Here is a 23,675-nt window from a genome sequence, read left to right as displayed (position 1 = left end):
CATCACCTTAACGTATAGTAATGTAGGTGAACAACCTAATAAACTATACTATTAATTTTCATGTGGTTATAAAGAGTAGTTTAAATATAATAATCACCTTAAAGTCAAGTAGTGTTGTACTGATGCTGTCACTAGCTTCAGATCATCTGCTCTAATAACATTACTTTGCTTTCGCAAATTGAACTGACAATTAAAATTAAATAGGGATTCACATGTTTGTAAGCACACTATAATAAAACTGCATTATTTCTCAAGTTAAAGCTTGCTTTAGCAAAAAGTTTCTTATTTATACACATCTCATCCATTATGACCATAGTGCTTCCCTATATTTAATGGCATTAAATATGGGGAATATACTAACTCTTTATAGTAAACTTATCAATAATGGATTTATATTGCTTTATTACATAAAATCAAGAGATAAAGCCTAGTCCTCGCTTGTATTAAGAGATATAGCCTAGCCCTGGCTTGCATTCAATCTTCCCAGATATTTTATTAATCTCTTGCTGTATTTATTCAAATGTCTACACTTCGGACTTATGCCTACCGCTTCAAACTTGACTCAAACACATTCAGAAGGCATTCAAGAAACCATCAGTGACAGTGAAAAACTTTAATAATATAACTTACTTCACTAAAAAAGATAATTAAGCTTTCTAATAACTGAGGATCACAAATTTAAATCTGAGGTAGGATGGTTGCAGGATAGATATGCAAGGGTTTGCCTTCAGCCACAGGGTGGTTGATTATTGGAACAAACTTCATATGTTGTGTGGAAGTAGTGGGTAGTTGTAATAAGTTCAAAGAACTACACAAATTACTAGAGGGGATGGACAAATGATGCGGGAGGCATTTTTTAGCCGATGCTTCATAAGCTTTCTTTCTTGCATCATATTCCACTACTAATACTATTTACTAACTCCTTAAATTCCTTATAACAAACTCCATAAATTCCTTACAACATTTATTTTCTTGTATAAAGGGCAAAATGTAGGTGGTAATTCACAGCTTGTTTGTTTGTTATTTGGTTTTTAGGAGCATTAGAAACTAAGGCCATATTGCTCCGGGGATATGCGGTGGTCATTCCCTGACCTTTCCGCATCCTCCGTATTTGGTGGTCATGGGATTGAACCCCGGTCTAATCAAGAAACGTGTGCTACGCAGTGCTGCTCCTGCCCACCTGGCTACAGAGGCACCAATTCACAGCTATAAATTGTATATGGATAAAATAATTAATACCATTACTAGTTGATTAACTCTTACAAAAAAAAATTTAGCAGATAACTGAGGGAAAAGTGGAAGAGAAACTGTTGAAGCTAAACAAGAAAAAGGAACCTGGGGTGGATGGGATCCAGCCCATTATATTAAAATAGGCAGCAAACATCTTTAGCCACGATTATGAGCACATCATTTGATTCAGGAGAGGACCATGTGAACTGGACATGTACAAATTTATCCCCAATTCACAAAGGGGGGGGATAAAGGATGATATGAGTAATTACAAACCCTATTAGCTTGACTTCTGTTCCAAGATAAATAACGGAGTCACTGGTTCAAGAATTAATGCAAGACTATCTAGACAGGAATGTGGATATACTGCAATCAAAGAATGGATTTGTTAAGGGGTGATCTTGTCTGACCAATCCATTAATTGGATACTATGATGCAGTAACAAAGGAATTGGATGCAAAAAATAATTGCCATTATATACTTAGATTTCAGAAGAGCTTTTGATACTGTTGCACATAAAAACTGCTATATGAAATGGAGAAGTCTGGCATTAATGGCAAGTTATAGTAATAGTAACAGCCATATATTAAAAGGAAACCATGTGGGGGGGGAGAATAAAGGATGAAATGAGTAATTACAAATCTGGTAGCTTGACTTCTGTTCCAAAAAGGCTTTTACTGCACTGACTGGAAAAAAAAAAAAAAAAAAAAAAAACTAGTTGATAAGAAAACAAATTATTTGCTTCCCTCCTTACATAGGTAACTATCCAGTTGACCTTTGAATTTATTCAAATTCTCAGCCTCAACTACTTGTGAAGACAATCTATTGCAGCAATCAATAACTTCCTGGCTAAAGAAAACTTCCTAAAATCTATTCTAAACCACTTCCTCTGTAATTTAAATTTATGCCCATGAGCTCTGGAATTCTCTATAACAGTAATAATTCCACCTTCTTTCATTTTACTAACCCTTCTCAGAGCCTTATAAATTTCAAGCAGGTCACCTCTGAGGTGCTTGGTTTACCAAGCTCAGTAGTCCACATATTTGGAGTCTTTCCTCATATGGTTGCCCTTTTGCTGATCTCACCATGAGAGTTGATCGTCTTTGGATGCTTTCAAGAAGCTCATTCGGATGAGGTCTCCATACTAATGTAGTCTTCCAATTGCCTTATACAGTGGGCTATGACCTCTATATCTCTAAGGGATAATATTCAATAAATCATCAATAGGATACCATGGGCTTTCCTGACTACCTGTTTACACTGCTCAGAAAACTTCATATCTCCCTGTATTATAACTCTGAATCCATGAGGTCTCCATACTAATGTAGTCTTCCAATTGCCTTATACAGTGGGCTATGATCTCTATATCTCTAAGGGATAATATTCAATAAATCATCAATAGGACACCATGGGCTTTCCTGACTACCTGTTTACACTGCTCAGAAAACTTCATATCTCCCTGTATTATAACTCTGAATCCCTTTCCTCCTCTATTGTTTTTAATCGTATAATTTATTTTGGGGTTACTCTTGCCCAAAGTGGTGTAAGACCTTGCATTTTTCAGCATTAAAACATAGCTGTCACTTTTCTGACCATTCTTGCAGTCTGTTGAAGTCATCCTGAAGGAGCACTGCTTGGTCCTGCTCATTAACTACTCTACTATTGAACTGTTGAACAAAAGGTCACTGTTGAACAAAAGCCGAGAATTAGGGTTGAATTTGAAAGTGTCTGCAATTCTGCCCAGACACGATAGGAGGGAGTATATGATGAGAGCCTTGTGGATCAATTCGGCCCTGGAAAGATTGTGCAAGGCTCAAGGGGTAGAATTTTTTTCAGCCTGGACTGTACTTGTTAACAGGAGAGATTGCTTCTACAGGGATGGGATACACTTAAATAGAAAGGGTGCAAGAATATTTGCCGATGCTATCGAGGCAGTGTTAGGTGGGTTGGAAAACTGCTAGCTTGGGGGGAGACAAAGACCAATAGATTAACAGTAGCCACTGGCAGAGGTGAAAGAGATTCTTGCACTGCTTCTACTAGAATGAGCAGAAGCCTGAAAAACAAGATGCATGGTATTTCAGAGACTGTTGGGAGCCATTGCGGTACAAGTAAACACATGGGTTGTGTTAGGGTAGCTAAGAATAGAAACAGGTGCAGGTATACTCGCGTGTACACCAATGCTAGGAGTTTAGTAAATAAATTTGATGAATTTGAAGTATTGCTCAAAACATCAAAGGCAGATATTGTTGGGATATCAGAGACGTGGTGTCACACAGATATAAGGGATGCAGAACTGCAATTTGGGGAGTACAACGTCTACAGAAAGGATAGACAGGATAGGAAGGGAGGAGGGGTTATGCTATTAGTTAAGAAACACATAAAAACCAAGGAAGTGAAGCCAGTCGACATCGCTGGACAGTGCAGTGTTGAGTCAGTTTGGTGTGACATAAGCATTGGGAGATCAAAATTGAGAGTAGGAGTGTGCTATAGGCCTAATGACTCTGATGAGTATAATAAGGAACTTTACAGGGAAATAGAGTGGGCCAGTAAATCAGAGAGTCTTATAATGGGAGATTTTAATTTCCCAGATATTGACTGGAATTTGGGGGCTGGTTACTCACACACTAGCAGGGCTTTTGTGGATTTATTGGATGATTGTTTTCTACATCAGCATGTTCGGGAGGCAACTAGAGGGAGTAATACTCTTGATTTGATTATCAGCAGTGATTCTTCATGCATTAAGAATCTGCAGATAAATGAACCACTAGGTGGCAGTGATCACAGTGTGCTGAAGTGGGATTTACTCAAAGAGGTAACTACCATTAGGGGTAAAGGGAAGGGTTATTGCTTCCGTAAAGGCGACTACGATGGACTGAGACAGTATTTAAATTCTATACAGTGGGACTAACTGATGATGTTACCAACAGCAAATTCAAAATGGGAAGCATTCAAAGAACTTATCTTGGAAGCTACTAGGCTTTACATACCAACTAAGAAATATTGTTCAAGGTTTAGGCCAAAATGGATGTCAGATGAACTAATGAGGCATATGGCAGAGAAGAAAAAGGCATGGGATACTTACAAATTAACACATGACACAGAAGCCTATGATAGATACAAGTTGATATGCAACCAAGTTACAAAGGAGGTTAGGCAGGCGAAGGCAGATTACGAGAAATCCTTGGCAAGGGATGCAAAGAAAAACAGCAAAGAGTTCTTTACTTATGTAAACTCTAGAAGGAAGGGGATGAATCAAATTGGTCCACTTGATATTGATGGGTCAACTGTTGATGATCCTGCTCAGGTAGCTAACAAACTAAATGAATATTTTGCATCGACATTCACACATGAGGAGTTATTCAGCAAGGGGAATGCCAGAGGTGTATTCAACTCTAGCAGTAAGCTACAGAATCTTGAAATAACTGGGAGTAAAGTGGAGGAGAAACTGTTGAAGATAAACACAAGAAAGGCACCCGGGGTGGATGGGATCTATCCAGTTATATTAAAGGAGGCAGCAAAGGAAGTAAGCAAACCCTTAGCCATAATTATGAGAGCTTCCTTGGACTCAGGGGAGGTACCCATAGACTGGAAATGTGCAAATGTGACCCCAATTCACAAAGGAGAATCAAAGGCTGACACAAGTAATTATAGACCTGTGAGCTTAACTTCTGTTCCAGGAAAATTAATGGAGGCACTGGTTAAAGAAGCACTGCAGGGTCATCTAGACAAGACTTCAGTTATAGCTCAGACACAGCATGGTTTTGTTAAGGGGAAGTCTTGCCTGACCAACTTGATTGGATACTATGATGCAGTCACAAAAGAACTGGATGCAGGGAATAACTTTGATATTATATACTTGGATCTTAGAAAGGCTTTTGATACTGTTGCACATGGAAGACTGCTACACAAATTGGAGCAGTGTGACATTGGAGGCAAATTGCTGCTATGGATAAAGGGGTGGTTGAGGGGGAGAAGACAGAGAGTGGTAATCAATGGACACTGCTCATCGTGGACTAATGTTATTAGTGGAGTCCCTCAGGGCTCGGTGTTGGGTCCATTATTGTTTTCTGTATTTATAAATGATATTGATGATGGTATATCAAGCTTAATGTCCAAGTTTGCAGACGATACAAAGGTTGGCAGGGTTGTCAAGGACACTACTGACACTATGCTGCTGCAACAGGATCTGGAAAGGTTGAGCAGATGGGCTGAGAGGTGGCAAATGAAGTTTAACATTGACAAATGTAAAGTACTACACATGGGAAACAGCAACCCCAGAGCAACGTATCAACTCTGTGGTACTACACTGACAGTGGTAGAGAATGAAAGGGACTTGGGGGTGGTTGTGCAGGCAGATATGAAGTTCTCTGAGCAGTGCAGACGGGGGTGCAAGAGTAGCTCATGGAGTATTGTCAATGATATACAGGAATTTTTCCAGCAGGGATAAGGAGGTGATATTCCATTGTATAAGGCAATGGTCAGGCCACACCTAGAGTACTGTATACAGGTCTGGAGGCCTCATTTCAAGAAGGATGTAGAGCTGCTGGAACGAGTACAGAGAAGGGCAACAAGATTAGTGAATGGAACAAAGGGGTGCTCTTACGAAGAAAGAGCTTAAGTTTTGCAAATTACAGTGTCTGGAGACTAGGCACCAGCGAGGTGATCTGATAGAGGTGTATAAAGCCTTGAATGGTTTAAGCATGCTCAACGCTGATGGGATTCTTCCTCTAGCTCAGAAAAATCACCTGAGAGGGCATAAATTCAAATTGAGGAAAGACAGATGTAGGATAGACGTGCGGAAATTTGCCTTTAGCCAGCGGGTGGTTGGTTGGTGGAACAGACTTCCATCCCTTGTGGTGGAGGTTGATAGCCTAAATAAGTTTAAGGCTCAGCTGGACAGGTATTTTGAATGAACAGAGGGGTGAAGTGGAAGTGGGTTTTTTTTTTTTTTTTTTTTTGGCTGATGCTGCATAAGCTTGCTTTCTTGCAACAAATGCCTCTACTAATGCTAATGCATTGTCATCACCATGAAATGCAACATTCTATTTTTGTATTTATTTCGATACACTGCTTATTTGTAAAAACTGTGTGTGTATATACATATCTTCTAAAATCTTACGTCATATTTCTTTGGCATCTTGTTGAAAAACATGGTTAAATGGCTTCATAGTTCACAAGTGCAGTACTATGAAATGATCGCAACAACACAACACAGAACAATGCTATTATCACATGTTTCTATTTAGCAACATAGACTACCACAGCACACCTGATAGCCAATTCATTAATGAAAATAAACAGAAATTTGTAAAATAAAATAAAGAAATAAAAAATTCCAATTTTAACATAAATACAGTTTTATTATTTTTTGTGAAAAGAAAAAGATGTTTACCATACGCTATAAGCACAAGACCACATATACATACCTTTATTAAACGTGATTTTATATGTTCATCATATAGAAACTGAGAAAATATAAAAAATTTTTTCCTCAAAAATTGGTATGTGAAATTTACCTAATAATGAGATGGGAGAGAAAAAGAAGGCAAATTAGAATATCTTTATTTGAATCATCAGATTTTTTACAAACATAGATAATGCACTTTGATGTTTACACTATATCATATTAGTGACATTTATTTAATTTTTTTCATGAAGACCTAACTATAAAACACAACAGAACAGCAATCATCCAAACTCAATGGATATTTAAAAGTTTACATAGCTGATTTGCCTGGATAAAAACTGGAATAAAACTTTAAAAGTTACATTTAATTTTCTTAATGTTCAAAATTGCTGATTTCTCCACTTCATATTCAATTGCAAGACTCATTATTAACACTTCTCTTGTTTTTTTGAATGATACAAATTTTGTCAAATTAATGACACAATATTTATTGAGAAAGTTTTAAGAAATCATACTTTTACTACATGAATGTTGCTTTAATTATGAATTTGGAGGATAAAATTATTATAAACTTTTCTGGAATCAGTCCAAATATCCAAATTAGAAAGGGACTATATGTTTCTAAATTCTATAATGAATTTTTTTTTTTTTTGCCAAAAAACAGAAAGATTATATACAGGGTGTTTCAGTTAAACGTTTCAGAACTTCTAAGAGGGGTAGGGTACATCCTGACAACTCGAAATCATATAGCAATGTGGGGTCGGAAATGCTTTCCTGAAGCGGTATTGTACACAGAAGTCGTCGTGCGACGTCGTGCAGCACAGATTCGATTTTCAGTCAATGAATGGGCCGGTATTATGGGAGATCACCTCATCGGACCTTACCTGTTACCGTGTCATCTAACCGGACCTATCTACTTGATCTTTCTGCAGCAAGTATTGCCACAACTTTTGAGAGATGAACAGATTTCTGCATCGACGCAACAGACAATGTGGTTCCAACACGATGGAGCCCCTGCCCATTATAGCGGAGATGTTCGTAACTACCTGGATGTCACATTTGGTCAACAGTGGATCGGACGTGGCGGTCCCGTGCGTTGGCCTGCTCGGTCACCCGACCTATCATGTCTTGATTTTTATTTCTGGGGTCATATGAAATCGCTAGTTTATGACACCCCTGTTGACAATGCTGAGGAGCTGGTTGCAAGAATCGCAGTAGCTGCCGAAGAAATTCGAAATTCGCCTGGAGTATTCCAGAATGTTCGGATGTCCATGCGTCGGAGATGTGAGGCGTGCATTGTAGCCCGTGGAAGAAACTTCGAACACTTACTTTAATCCATGTACCTTTTGCTTCTTTTCATGTATTATTAAAACGATTTCTCACTTACGGTCTCTTTTCTTTATGGTGCTTCTGTGTACAACACCGCTTCAGGAAAGCATTTCCGACCCCACATTGCTATATGATTTCGAGTTGTCAGGATGTACCCTACCCCTCTTAGAAGTTCTGAAACGTTTAACTGAAACACCCTGTATAGTACAAAGAGAAAGTAATTAAAAGGCTATATTCCAAATCAATACAATATCAAATTTATATTGTATAAGGTCAGATAAATAATTAACTACTAATTAATGTGCTACAGACAACGAAATGGCCAGTAGATAACATCTGGATGACTTTACCCGGGGTCAAATAACTGGGAAGCTTGAGGTGCGAGGAGTGTGGCTGCAAAGTTCGGTATAACCCATAGCATCGTCTCATGTGCGTGGTCAGCCTTCAAAATGACAGGTACAGCTGTTTGAAGGACCTGTGGTGGTCATCCACGAAAAACAATGCCCAACGTTGACTGCTATATACTCCTACAGGAGACACCTCCGTAGCCAGGTGGGAAGGAGCAGCAGTGCATAGCACATGCTTTTTGGTTAGACCAGGGTTCGAGCCTGTCACCACCACAAACGGAGGATGCGGAAAGGTCAAGGAATGACCACCGCATATCCCGGAGCAATATGGCCTTAGTTGCTAATGCTCCTAAAAATAAAAAATAAAAATAAAAAAAAATAAAAAATAAATAAATAAAAAAAATTCCTACAGGCCAAGAGGGACCGACACCAGACAGCGAGATCCATTGCAAACCAGCTGCACAGGACGCAGGATATCGGGTTTACTGTGGCCAGGTGACTCCACAAAGGTGGACTGTTTGCCCAACGGCCAGTACACCAGTATGCTGTTTCCCTTTAACACCTGCCCATCGGAGACACCATTTACAGTGGTGCATCAAACACAAGGACTGGACAGCAGCGCAATGGGGTAAGGTACTCTTTACCGATGAGAGTAGATTCAGTCTCAGAAGCGATTCTGGCTGTCAGCACACAGTATCATCCCACAAACATCACTGAAAGGGGTTGATATGGCAGTCAAGGTGTTCTCATCTGGGGAGGCGTTATCTTGGATGGACGTACACAACAACTCCAGATACTGGAAGGCTGTACTGTAACCGGTGCACGCTACTGTATTGAGGTAATCCTTCCCCATGTGCATCTGTTCCGAGGTGCCATTGGCCCCGAGTTTGTGTTTATGGATGATAACGGCACACCCCATCGCACTGCAGCTGTTGACATGCTTTTGGAAAGTGAGGACATTGTTCATATGGATTGGCCTGCCCATTCCTCCCATCTAAATCCCATTGAATACATATGAAATGCGCTGGGGAGATGCCAAGCAGCACATCCACACCCACCAGAAAATGTTCACCAGCTGAAGATGGCACTGACAGAGGAATGGATGACGTTACCAGAAGAATTTATCAGCAACATTGTTCTAAGTATGGACAGGTGGTGCAAAGCCTGTATCGACATTAGGGGTGTCCAAATCTCCTATTGAGGACCACCTCTTCCCTTTGTTCCGTCTTTGGCAGTGATGCATCTGTATCATGGCAGCCAGTGCTATGCTGCCATTTTTGAGTAAAGTCCCTCTGTACCGTTTTGTTTCTGTTGTTGTGTCCTTCATGAGGTTCCTTTGGTATGCTTTTCCCATATCCAGGCCACTCCTATGAGAAGCTACAGGTGAACCTGACTGGTCCTTAAGTTTTGCACACCAGTGTATAAACAAGAGAGAGACAGTGTGATACATATAAGCGAATATAATAAAAGAGAGAAGAAATATAAAAATATAGAAAAGAGTAAAGAAACAAAAGAAAGAAATTGCACTATATATATCGGGGGTGGCCAACTTAATTTGTGATGCGATCTACTTTTTTTCTTCAAAATGTGCAGCGATCTACCATCTCAAGAATTTCATTGCACATGCTTAAAGAAATTAATCGACACATATTGAAAAATGTTGTTTATAAATTTTAAAATTAAATACAATTCAGAATTCTTGTTTTAAATTCATCCATATTTAAATTTTTAATTTATGTGAAGTTTGTGTCTTAATGATGTGAATTTATGTGAAGTTTGTGTCTTAATGATGTGAATTTATGTGAAGTTTGTGTCTTAATGATGTGAATTTATGTGAAGTTTGTGTGTTAAAAGTCGGGGATATACTGTGATAAGGCCAACCGTAAAGAATCTTCTGTATGCAAGTCCGTAAGAGTAGAGCAATTCCTTGTCTTTGTTTGTTTCAAATACAAAAAGGCAGATTCACATAGATATGTTGAATCAAACCAGGAAATTAAATGTTCACTGCATTTTTTTTACAGTTGAGTACTTTTCTCGGCAAACATTTCCAAAAGTATTTTTCTGATGATCTGGCTTTTAGGAAGATATCGTTTCACAATGTAATAATTTCATTTTCAAGTAATATTTTCTCCATGTGAAAAATCTCAGCGATTTTTTCTGCAATTTGTTTCATATCTAAGTTGACATTAAATGGATAAGAAATATATTGAATGCCTTCAATTGTTTTAAAATCACTGAATCTGGTTTAAAAATCATCCACAACTTTCTCAATTTCAGAAACATATTTCTCACTATTAAATTCAAAAACATGATATTTTTGCAAATGATCTTGCATATTTGCAAAATGATTGAATTTTTTTTTCTTTTAGATCCTTAGCCATTGACAAAAATTGAAATTTGTATGCAGAAATACTACTAATCATGTTACCCACATTTTTATTTTTTCCTTGTAATTCCAAATTCAGATCTTAATTGACTGGTAAAATCTGCCAAAAAAGCTAGATCACACAACCACTTTGTATCTTGTAGCTACTGATAATCATCTCCCCTTTGATCAACAAATTTTTAAATTTCATTCAGCAAATTTCAAAATCTCTGTAGAAACTTACTCCAACTTAGCCACCTCACATCTGTGTGTAATATCATATCTGGTTCATTTTCATCGAGGTGCATTTTGAAAAGTCTCCTTTGAAGAGATTGTCCTCTGATGGAATTCACGATTTTGAAAGCTATGTCCATAACACTTTTAGTATTTTATCTTTTTCTGGCTAACACTTGTTGGTGGATGATACAGTGGTAATTCAGAAAATCTGGGAATTCATCATCCCTTTGGCAAAATGCGATGAATCCATTAAGATGCCCTGTCATTGCTTTGGCTCCATCTGTTGTTATTAATACGAGCTTAAATAGTGGTAATTTAATTTTTTCAATAAAATTTTTGAATGTGTTAAATATATCAAGACCTCTAGTTCTTTCTTTTAATGAAACCATACCCAGCAGTTCTTCTCTAGGTGTTCAAAAACCATATGAACAAAAAAGAGCAATTGAGCTATATTACTGACATTTGTAGATTCATCCTGTTCTAAAGAAAAGAACACCCAATTAGCAATATGAGCACACAATTGTTTGCTCACATTTTTACTCGTTTTTTCGATGCAGTGCATCACAGTATTTCGAGATAATTGCAAATCTTGAAGAGCACTTTTAATTTCATTTTTGTTCTTAAAATTTTCAAAAAGAGAACCTGTTATTTCTAAAAATGATTCTTTGATGAATTGACCATCAGAAAATGGTTTGCATTTTTTTGCAAGAAGATGACTCACTTTAAATGATGTTACAGTTACTACGGTTGATTGTAAATTAGGTGTCTCGAATAAATTTTGTTATGCGATTAATCTGCATTTAAGTTATTTTAATTTATTTTTCTCAAGTTACTATCAGGCAGAAAATCTGATTGGTATTTACTATGGAGTGCATTGAAGTGCCTTTCTAAATTTCCTTTTTTGGATATAGCCAAGGAAGCATTGCAAATCAAACAACATTTTTCTTTTATCATTACAAAAAAGTATTCTAGTTCCCACTCTTGATGAAAATGACATGTTTTACTCTTTTTTGTAGTATTCATTTTAAATCAAAGGGTATTAAATTAACGTATAAGTACTGTCCAGTTATTAATATTAAGAAAGCTAAATAAGAATTTGACACAAGGTGACAAGAGTAGTCATGTGGTTCAACGGATTTCAATAAGTGTACGCAGTGGGAAGCATAATAATAATAACATTTAGATTTTGACTAATCTATTTTTTATATATATTTAAAATTTGTCGTGATTGACCGAAATTAAAGCTGCAATCGACTTGTTGGCCACCCCTGATATATATGAAAGAAAGAAATTAGTATACATATATATACACAGTGCTTTTTTTGAGACTGTATGCAACGTACAGCATAACGGCACCTTTATTAACAGTGACTTGTGACATTTGGATGCTGTACACTTTGAAATTTGTAATATTCCGTAAATTTTTTCGCATGTTTACCTACTTTTCAAATAAGTTTAAAGTTATTTAACTAAATTTGCATCTCACTGTCTATTGTTAAGATATCTACTATATAAAACGTTATAACCATTTTTAGAGTTCTAAATTACTCAGTCAGACCCCTTTTAGAGCGATTTTTTTTTTTTTTTAATCCCCTTGGAAATTACATTTAAAATAGTTTCAGTTGAGTGAAGAAAATTTTCATATAACGAACGGCTTAGGAGAGACTTAGCTGCATACACAGTTTGCACTTTTGACCTTCAGGCAATTTAGGAAATTAGTGCTGCTGCTAAGCAAGAATTGAGAGAGCTAAAGGGATTACCATTCTACAACTTAGTGGTACCTGGTAACTTAGTAAAACCTATCCGACCACCTGTCCCACATATGGTGAAGTTGTGCTGGTCAACAGTGAGCAGATCAAGGGGTATTCACAATGAGATCTGGTTCACCTTCTACTGCAGTCATGTCCGACCATTTCTCGTACAAGGGGCACATTCAAAGTTAGAATTCTTTCGGGGGCTGCACTGAGTGATTCGAGAAAAATTAGTGTGTTACATTTTTTTTCCATATCTTGTTACATGTAAAAGGAAGTTTCTGTTTTCGTGTCACCATTTTTTATTTTCAGGCTATATATAAAAAATGCAAATTCTCAATACTTTTATGTGTAACAAATCTATGTCACTAATTAGATTTTATTAAAATTATAAAAGTAAAAATTAAATGCGACAAGGCATCATATCTTTAAGAGTACGGTAAACCCTCGCTATTCGCGGGGATTACGTTCCTGAGAAATGCCGCGAATACCGAAAACGCGAATACTGAGTTATGGCTCCCATAGTAATAAAGGGGTTCCGTTCCAAAGTATGAAATATATAAGAAAAACTAGTCTAAAATTTTGTCTATGTATGTATTATATGTACCTTCATAATATGACTATGTACATAGATAGTACATAGTGAAAATAAGAAACAATTTAATATTAAATGTAATATTTATTAGAAATTTCACACAAATCTTTCAAACCAGCGTCTTTGCTAGCTAAAAAAACTTATCCCGCCAGTGCTATCACCAGTTTTGCTAAAGTGTTGATAAAGGTGTTTTGCCTTTTCACGAATGATGAGTGAACTTAACGGAATTTTATTTTGAGTTCGGTCTTCTATCCACAGATTTAAAGCCTTTTCCATTTTTTTCTAATTTAACATCACGAGTTACAGAGCAAATTTTTGAAGCAATTAGCGCGTTTTCACGGACACTACGGCGGATTTTTTCTTCTGATTTTTTGATTGATCGTACCGTTGACTCATTGATTTTATAATGTTTAGCCACTGAGGAGACACTTTCACCATTAGAAATTTTGTCTAATAACTCAATTTTATTCGCTAATGTCATCGCCTTCTTTGATCTTTTCACACTTCCCTTGTTATTCGTAGCCATATTTTTGTACGGGTTAGAAAGAACTTGTCCACGATAAGTCACTTTCTGCCATTAACACAGTCGAAAAAGTCTGTTTTACACTGTAAAATGGTAGATTTATCACTTTTGTAAGCATATCAATTTATAAATTGATAAATTTATTCAATTTATAAGCATATAAATTAAAAGCAAAGACGAAACCTTCCATGACAAGCGCATAACACATACTGAACAAGGATTAGCAAGAAACATCCACGCTCGCGATTTTGTCACCCCTCACCCCCACCCACTGAGTGCTGTTTTGACCGGGAAAGATAATTTTAGCCACGCCCACGTTTTTTTATGGTGGAAAATGTTCACGGCGCTTTAAAATTCACATTTTTTTAGGTTTAATTTTATATTAAATCAGCGACCGCGAATACGCAAAACCGCGAATACAGATACCGCGAATAGCGGGGGTTTACTGTATAATAATCTATATAATTTGGTGTAAACATACCATAGACAACTTTTAAACAAAAAACTATGTTAGTAGCACAATACAGATAAAATCATCATTTTATCTGTATTGTGCTCTTCCTTCACAATGAGTTGCCATGTATTGCACTACCTCAAATAAGTAATGCTTCAGAAAAAGAGAAGACTACTGTTACTTGGTATTGTCTGCAATACCAAGTAACAATAGTCTGCAATACCAGGGAACCTGCCCACCCACCGACGAAAGGCCAACAAGCCTTGATAATAAGTAACAATAGTCTTCTCTTTTAGTGAAGCGTTACTTATTCGAGGTAGTGAAATACATGGCAACTCGTGAAGGAAGAGCACAATACGAGAGGCGCCTCCGTAGCCAGGTGGGAAGGAGCAGCAGTGCGTAGCACACGCTTCTTGATTAGACCGGGGTTCGAGCCCGTCACCACCAAATACGGAGGATGCGGAAAGGTCAAGGAATGACCACCGCATATCCCGGAGCAATATAGCCTTAGTTGCTAATGCTCCTAAAAACCAAAAAAAAAAAAATAACAAAAAATAACAATACGAGATACAGATAAAATGATGCCCTTAACACTACTAACGTAGTTTTTTTTGTTTAAGAGTTGTCTATGGTGTGTTTACACCAATATTATATAAAACTATAAAAATGGCTTTTTTTTTTTCAAAAAAATACCTTACTTTTGTCATTAAATGCCCACTTAATGAGAATTTTTTGATAATTAGCAAAATTTAAAATGATGTTTTAATTCACTTTCTGCACGGGCTAATAGGTTGAACACTATGGGAATCAACTGTAAGTGCCCCGTTCGAGAATTAGGAGAGGGTGATTTTCTTTTACCTCGACAAATTGTTTCGCAGAAGTGCGTTATCCACATTTTTCCTATCTCTGTTTACATGGCCACAGTAGCTGAATATCCGAATGACACCCACATTGGACAGTTTAAAAAAAAAAAAAAAAAAGAAAAATTCAAATTTAAGAACTAGTGACAATATCAATGAAGAGAGAAGGAAAATGAGGATAACGAAGGTATTAAATCTTCTAAACATGAAATGCTGGCATTTGGTGAGATTTAATTTAGAAAATTGTCAATTGGGCTTAAGTTAAATGAAAGAGATACATTTGGCCCAATTCAGGAATACCTAATCGAAAAGACGGTTTTTGAAAAAATTGAAGAGCATTTGATGAACGCTCTGAGTACGATACCAATTTCATCGAGTGAATGCGAATAAGGATTTTCACAAATGAATCTAATCGTCAGCCCAACCACAGCTTTGTTGATGACAAAAACAGTTTCTTCACTACTGTTTCTTAAAATTGTGGTCCACTGCTGACCCGCTTCGATCCAGCAAAATATGTCGATTCGTGGCTGTTTCGGAAACATCAATCAGCAACAGCCACAAACAGTAAGTCGGCATAGTGTGTTGGATGAGAACTCAATAACAATTTGGAATATTCTATAAAAACTTTATTATGAAATTTTTACTTATTTTTTTTTACTTATTACATTATTTTTATATACTTTAATAATAAATTTATGCTTAATAAACTGTGTGTTAATATACTTAATTTGTTGTTCTTATTCCAAAAACATTACTAGTAAGTAACAATATCAGGAAATAATTTTTTAGAGTACAGTCAGTCCTCGTATAACACGATAGTTGTGTTCCTAGAAACCCTTGTGCAATGCAAAATTGTGCAATATAAACAACAGGCCCTATGGGAAAAGTAGGGTTAGGTGCCGACCACCCAAGGTTGAACACACATTTGTAACTAAAACATTACCAAACACAATAAATAATCGTAATAAAATACTTATGTATTTTATTATGACTATTATGTAATAAAATATTGCTAATGCTTTTGCTTCTATCGTAAGAAAACTTGTTTTTTGTTTGATTTTCTATTCAAACAGATGACAGCCATTCCATCACTTCCAACTTTTTGTGTCTTGATCTAATGGATTTTAATTACACTTTGAGTTGTTCCTGCTATGAAAGTTTTTATTTTCTCTGCATTCTTTCTAATTCTCGGCATTGCTGCATTTAGGCCTGTAGCACGTGCAATATCACATGGTCTTTCATTTTGCTCAAAGCGTTTCACAATTTCATATTTTTTCGCTATCGACAGTGGCCAACTGGCCATAAGCCTTACCGGGGAAACCCCAGTGGGCCAGAGGCCAGTGATTTTGGCCATAAACCATAGTATGAGGCCAATATAAATTTTTCCCAGGTAAGAATTTTTGACCCAGTCCGCCTCTGTTTATCGATATTGCTTTTCTTTTTCTCTCTGAATCTGTAGTGTCTTTACCAGGATGCTTCCTTTTCACACCTTTTAAGTATTTCACTCATTTTTAGGGAATAAAGCACAATTACAAAATGAGGAGGCATGCTTGATACACATAAACAAAGCTGCGTGCGTGTAGCAACTGAATAAACAATGCAATAAAGGCAGAGACACACTATGAATAACTCATATTTTACTAAAGAACATTTCTGGGGGTTACAACCATAAAACCATAAAAACAATTTCCAGTTGCATTTCTGCTAGTCGAATCTGTTATAAACTGGTAGTAAACTCCATCTAATGGCATTTGCAATAATACCGATAGCTGGAATTGTGGGTTTTTACTTTATTATGGTGAAATGTGTTTCCCCTTCACTGATATAAAAATCTAAAAAATGAATAGCAAATGCTTAGAAAAAAACTAAAAAATGAATAGCATATGCTTAGCAAATATGAAATATAAAAAAACATAAATACATTTTCAGAATCTTCTCTTCATTCCTATCATGTTGCATTCAGTTTGGGTGATTCCGCGTTCAACTGCCATTTCTTGACAACACAAAGGCGAATTGTGCATAAGCAAATTCGGTTCGTGTTATATATGATATCATTCCCTTATTTATAAATCGTGTATGATCAAATTCGTGTAGTTTAAACACATGTTATACGAGGACTGACTGTACTGTACTTTTCACGTCCTTTTAATTTTCAAATTTTCCTGATAGCAAAGAATGAGTACCGGCACATATTTTTTTTACAAAAAAAAAAAACACTGTATATATATATATATATATATATAACTATAAAATGTAAGGTAAAAATAATGAAATGTTTGCCAGTAGAGTGGCCGACCAGTGAAGAGAATAAGATTTTGACAAATAAAACAGCAATAAATAAACGAATAATAAGGAATAGAGTACTGTTGGAAAAACAATCCTAATTAATTTAGAAAAAAGTTCCAATTAAAAGAAATTTAGTGGCGCTCACTCAGCTAAGCACCAGTTTCCAAATTATGTGAAATATCACTATACACAATCGTAAACTGCCAACATTACAAACAGATAAGTAGAAAAAACTGAAAATAATATTGAATTGGACAGAAAAGACTGACAATTATGGCCCATCTCATCAGAGGACCACGAGGCCATAATAGTCAGGGGTAGACTGCATTTCAAATGCTAAACAAATAAATGCTACAACAGAATGGTGCCCGTATCAAGCTGCCGAAGTAAAATCGCTGTGCAATGCATAGCATTGCACAGCGATGCATAGCATATTTGCATACTTTTTTCGTTTTATTTTAGATTTCATTTTTGCTGTCTATTCTTTGATTTAATTTGAATTATATATATGAGGCTGCGGCCTGGGGCTACGCAGTCCCATTTTTAGCAGGGTTTGATGTATTGTGTGTTGTGACACATTACTCCCATCACCAGCATTCCAATTACCGGCGAGCTGCGCCAGAGTCGCCCTTCTGTTGCCACGTACCATCCAGGAGAGCCTTAGCTCACCTCAAGCATCGATGAGCCATGATCGACCAACACCTCGCCGGCGGTTTGTGGGTTTACACTCCTCAGACCACTTTCAGTAGGTACTAACCACGGATGTTAGTGAGCATCCCATAAGCCGTGCCATTTCGGATATGCTCTAAACCAGTCATCTAGCCATTACAATTTGACCTTTGTTAAACTCGCTACAGTCCGCTGCCTTTCCCATCTGAAGAACAAGAGTAATACTGATTAATGGAGCTCAGTATCAGGTGTTTTTTATACTGTGTCCCGACTCATGCACATGCTGCAGTTCACTTGCACTTGCTTCGATCTGCATAACAATTTGCTGGTCATAATGTTTTGGCTCATCAGTGTATATATAGTAAAGATTAACATTAGAAGAAAGAGTATGAAAAAGGAATTAGTTATGGACAAAGGCAACTGATAATCAGAAAGGCCCTAATCACCATAGTAGTATAATAAGTAAGTTTATAAAGTTGTAAAGATAAGTAATTATTTATTTCTTATTGGGTAATTAATAATTACCTGATATATGTATAACTCCCCCCACCCCGCTTATAAGAATTAATAATTACTTCTTCTTGTAAGCGGGGTGGGGTGGGGGGGAGTAATACATATATAAGAAAATAAGTCAATATTATATTACACAAAATATACACTTAATTATGTCATATATTGCACAACTCTGGTGGCATTTTCAAGTATCAACCACCAGAATTGCCCAACAAGACGACAATATAGTGTCCTCTGTTTCTAACATAAAGTACATGCCATGGCAATATATAATTACATCAAAGTATAGTATTGGGGGGAAGTATAATTAAAGCTATAAGGGAGGTTATATAGACAGCATGCATGTAATTTAAGGTTGACATGACACAGGACCCAAAAATAATTATGACTAATGAAACTAAAGCTAAAACAAAAATGAACAAAGAAAATAAAACGAACAAAGAAACTGAAAGTAGAACAAAGACTATTGTTTAGAGTAGCCAAAGGCTAATGGCAGAGATGTATATAATCCTATTAATATTAGAGCATTTAGCTGATTTGAGGCAAAAAATAGGTGGGTAATTAGGATAACTATAGACACTCCTGCTCACATATTGCATAATAGCCTAGCGTGTGGAAAAATTATAGTTTAAGGAAAGTGAACAGTATTTGACTGAAGAATATAAAGTTGGAGCTCAGGTTATCCAGGAGTGAGATTCCCATCTGTGCTAGTAATGGTCCTGGACATATATATATATATATATATATATATATGTAAGTAATAGGTATAAGGTGGTGGAAGTTAAAGAAAGTAAACTATAGAACAACACAAAGGAAACGTTGAACTGAAAGTGAACTCACCTAATACAATGTAATCGGAACAATATGACGCAATTAAACTGAATAAGCCTGGTGTAAGGAAGAAAGTAAACAGATACATGTCGTGTATGCTATTGGCCTCAGTGCCAATAATATGAAAAATGTGAAAAAATTAATAAGAAATAATTTAGACTCGTGCCCAGTAAGCACCAAGGCTGTATTAGGTGAAATATCGATAAACAATAGTAAATAAATAATAATACAAAGGTAAATCATAAAAAGAAAATAAAAAATAAATAATAATACAAAGATAAATCATAAAAAGAAAATAAAAAATAAATAATAAATAGTAAACACCCAGTAGATAAAGCAACAGCATTTATTATACACATATAGGTAGGTGGTAGATGAGCATTTATTTATAATACATTTATTATACACATCGTAGTTGGTAGATGACTTTCATCAACCGGTGAAATACCACCACTTTGCTTATTGGAGGCTTGATGTGGTGAAACCCATGTTTAGTTTCTAGAGCAAAGTTTCCATCATTCCCCTGCCCCCATACTTCTCCTTCAACCCATGTACGGTACTAAGTACTATAGGTTTTGATACCTTTCGTGTTTGAGGTTTTCATTAAAAAAAAATAAATAAATAAAAATATAGACATCCAGCAACTAGCGATCAGAGTGCATGTTTTCCATTGTAGAAAACAGTAGCAACTAGGTGTCAATATGCACATACCCTTACAAAAGAGACAAGAATAGTAGTCTTACTCTAAATTAAAAAACACTGATGTGTTTTTTAATTTAGACTAAGCTGATTTGCAAATAGTTTTTTTATGGTTGATAATACTAATGGCTGTATTAAAATGAAAGTGCAGGTAAGTTAGAGGAAATAGATTTTCAATCAATTTTCGATAGAATTTTCTAAAATTGTTAATCACTAGATTATAGTTATTGCAAATAGTGGCAATTCTTAGACACTGAGAGAAGATAATGTTGGAATGAACATCTTTAGATATATTAGATTGCCAGTGGGTAAAATTAATAACAATGAAATTAAATGCATTCCATTTATTATAAATGTCAATAACAGTAGACCCATTATTCACATTTATATCTAAGATCACATAGTTGGCTGCAAACTCACTTGAACTGGGTTTTTCTAACAACAGTTTTCTAACAAGAACTGTTGAAGAACAGTTCTAACAAGAATTGTTGAAATGAGAATTGAGAAAATTAGGATAGTACAACACGCATATATTATCAACAAATCTGACATCATTTGGAAAAGAACGTTCATACCAATAGAGGTAAGCAATAGAGGATTATAGCCAATCTTTACCTCTATTGGTATGAACGTTCCTTTCTGAATTATGTCACATTTCTTAGATATGTTGACGATGTATGAGAGTTGGACTATCCTAATTTGTGTTGTTGTTCTATAGTTTATGTTCTTTAGCTTCCACCGCCTTATACTTATCTAGTAATTTCCAGGACTATTACTAGCACAGATGGAAATCGAGCTCCTGGATAACCCAAGCTCCAACTTTATATTCTTTGGTCAAATACTGTTCACTTTCCTTAAACTATTATTTTTCCACACTCTGGGCTATTACTGCAATATGAGGGAAGGAATGTCTATAGCTATCCTAAATACCTACCTATTTTTGCCTCCGGTCAGCTAAACACTTTAATATTAACAGGATTATATACATCTCTGCCATTACCTTTGTCTACTCTCAACAATGGTCTTTGTTCTAGTTTCTTTGTTAATTTTTTTTAGCTTTAGTTTCACTGATCATATAATTATTTTCAGGTCATCTGTCATGTCAATCTTAAATTACATGCCGGCTGTCTATATAAACTCCCTTATAGCTTTAATTATATTCCCCCATACTATATTTTGATGTAATCATATATTGCCATGGCATGTACTTTATATTAGAAACAGAGGACACTATATTATCATCTTGTTGGACAATTCTGGTGGATGACACTTGAAAACGATAGCAGAGTTGTGCGATATATGACAATATAATTAAGTATACATTTTGTGTAATATAATATTGACTTATTTTCTTATATATGTATTATTTTTCCCCCTGCTTTTCTCTTTTCTTTCTTACTTTTTACTTACTTCTCTTATCTCCATAACCCTTATTTATTTACTTCTTATCTTTACAACTTTATTTACTTACTTATTATTCATATACTGATTATATAATATAATGCTATCAAAAGAAGTGGTAAAGAGTTTGAAATTGAGATGTATAAAGGATTATAGCTCTAGGTTAATACATAATAGTAGAAAGAACCCAGCAATTATAAGGAATGTAGATAATAACATTAGCATTAGCAAAGACACATAATACAAGAAATCAAGCTTATATAGCATCAGCCAAAAAAAAAAAAAACACACCCTTCTTTCACCCATCCACTTGCTCCAAATGTTTGTCAAGTTCTGCCTTGAATCTACTTAAGCTATCAACTTCTACAAAGACAGATGAAAGTTTTTTCCAGCAATCAACCACCCACTGGCTAAAGGCAAACTTCCGCACATCTATCCTACAACTGTCTTTCCTCAATTTGAATTTATGCCCTGTCAGGTGATTATTCTGAGCAAGAGGAAGAATCCCATCAGCATTGAGCATGCTTAAACCATTCAAGGCTTTATACACCTCAATCAGATCAACTTGCAGATGCCTAGTCTCCAGACACTGTAATTTGCAAAACTTAAGCCTTTCTTTGTAAGAGCATCCCTTTGTTCCATTCACTAATTAGCATTAGCATTAACATTAGTAGAGGCATTTGATGCAAGAAAGCAAGCATATGCAGCATCAGCCAAAAAAAAAAAAAAAAAACCCACTTCCACTTCACCCCTCTGTTCATTCAAAATACCTGTCCAGCTGAGCCTTAAACTTATTTAGGCTATCAACCTCCACCACAAGGGATGGAAGTCTGTTCCACCAACCAACCACCCGCTGGCTAAAGGCAAATTTCCGCACACTATCCTACATCTGTCTTTCCTCAATTTGAATTTATGCCCTCTCAGGTGATTTTTCTGAGCTAGAGGAAGAATCCCATCAGCATTGAGCATGCTTAAACCATTCAAGGCTTTATACACCTCTATCAGATCACCTCACTGGTGCCTAGTCTCCAGACACTGTAATTTGCAAAACTTAAGCCTTTCTTCGTAAGAGTACCCCTTTGTTCCATTCACTAATCTTGTTGCCCTTCTCTGTACTCGTTCCAGCAGCTCTACATCCTTCTTGAAATGAGGCCTCCAGACCTGTATACAGTACTCTAGGTGTGGCCTGACCATTGCCTTATACAATGGAATAATCACCTCCTTATCCCTGCTGGAAAAATTCCTGTATATCATTGACAATACTCCATGAGCTACTCTTGCACCCCGTCTGCACTGCTCAGAGAACTTCATATCTGCCTGCACAACCACCCCCAAGTCCCTTTCATTCTCTACCACTGTCAGTGTAGTACCACAGAGTTGATACGTTGCTCTGGGGTTGCTGTTTCCCATGTGTGGTACTTTACATTTGTCAATGTTAAACTTCATTTGCCACCTCTCAGCCCATCTGTTCAACCTTTCCAGATCCTGTTGCAGCAGCATAGTGTCAGTAGTGTCCTTGACAACCCTGCCAACCTTTGTATCGTCTGCAAACTTGGACATTAAGCTTGATATACCATCATCAATATCATTTATAAATACAGAAAACAATAATGGACCCAACACTGAGCTCTGAGGGACTCCACTAATAACATTAGTCCACGATGAGCAGTGTCCATTGATTACCACTCTCTGTCTTCTCCCCCTCAACCACCCCTTTATCCATAGCAGCAATTTGCCTCCAATGTCACACTGCTCCAATTTGTGTAGCAGTCTTCCATGTGCAACAGTATCAAAAGCCTTTCTAAGATCTAAGTATATAATATCAAAGTTATTCCCTGCATCCAGTTCTTTTGTGACTGCATCATAGTATCCAATCAAGTTGGTCAGGCAAGACTTCCCCTTAACAAAACCATGCTGTGTCTGAGCTATAACTGAAGTTTTGTCTAAATGATCCTGCAGTGCTTCTTTAACCAGTGCCTCCATTAATTTTCCTGGAACAGAAGTTAAGCTCACAGGTCTATAATTACTTGTGTCAGCCTTTGATCCTCCTTTGTGAATTGGGGTCACATTTGCACATTTCCAGTCTATGGGTACCTCCCCTGAGTCCAAGGAAGCTCTCATAATTATGGCTAAGGGTTTGCTTACTTCCTTTGCTGCCTCCTTTAATATAACTGGATA

The 23,675-nt window shown here is 36.4% G+C and overlaps 1 protein-coding gene across 4 annotated transcripts in view; it reads right to left on the bottom strand.

Moving 5' to 3' along the window:
• The window catches only part of SWIP (strumpellin and WASH-interacting protein), a 496,362-nt gene that overhangs the window by 106,225 nt on the left and 366,462 nt on the right, over positions 1–23,675 (bottom strand). For all 4 annotated transcript variants that reach the window (XM_090381778.1, XM_090381779.1, XM_090381782.1 and 1 more), the window contains one exon: positions 6,657–6,746. In XM_090381778.1, coding sequence (XP_090237904.1) covers positions 6,657–6,746 — 90 coding nt within the window. The remainder of the gene's footprint in view (positions 1–6,656; positions 6,747–23,675) is intronic.

Source organism: Mastigoproctus giganteus, chromosome 9, assembly GCF_048544385.1.
Source record: "Mastigoproctus giganteus isolate SK-2022 chromosome 9, ASM4854438v1, whole genome shotgun sequence".
In the NCBI taxonomy this organism is placed as follows: Eukaryota; Metazoa; Arthropoda; class Arachnida; order Uropygi; family Thelyphonidae; genus Mastigoproctus; species Mastigoproctus giganteus.
Note: the sequence above shows the minus strand (reverse complement) of the source record. Positions and strands in the feature narration are given on the sequence as shown.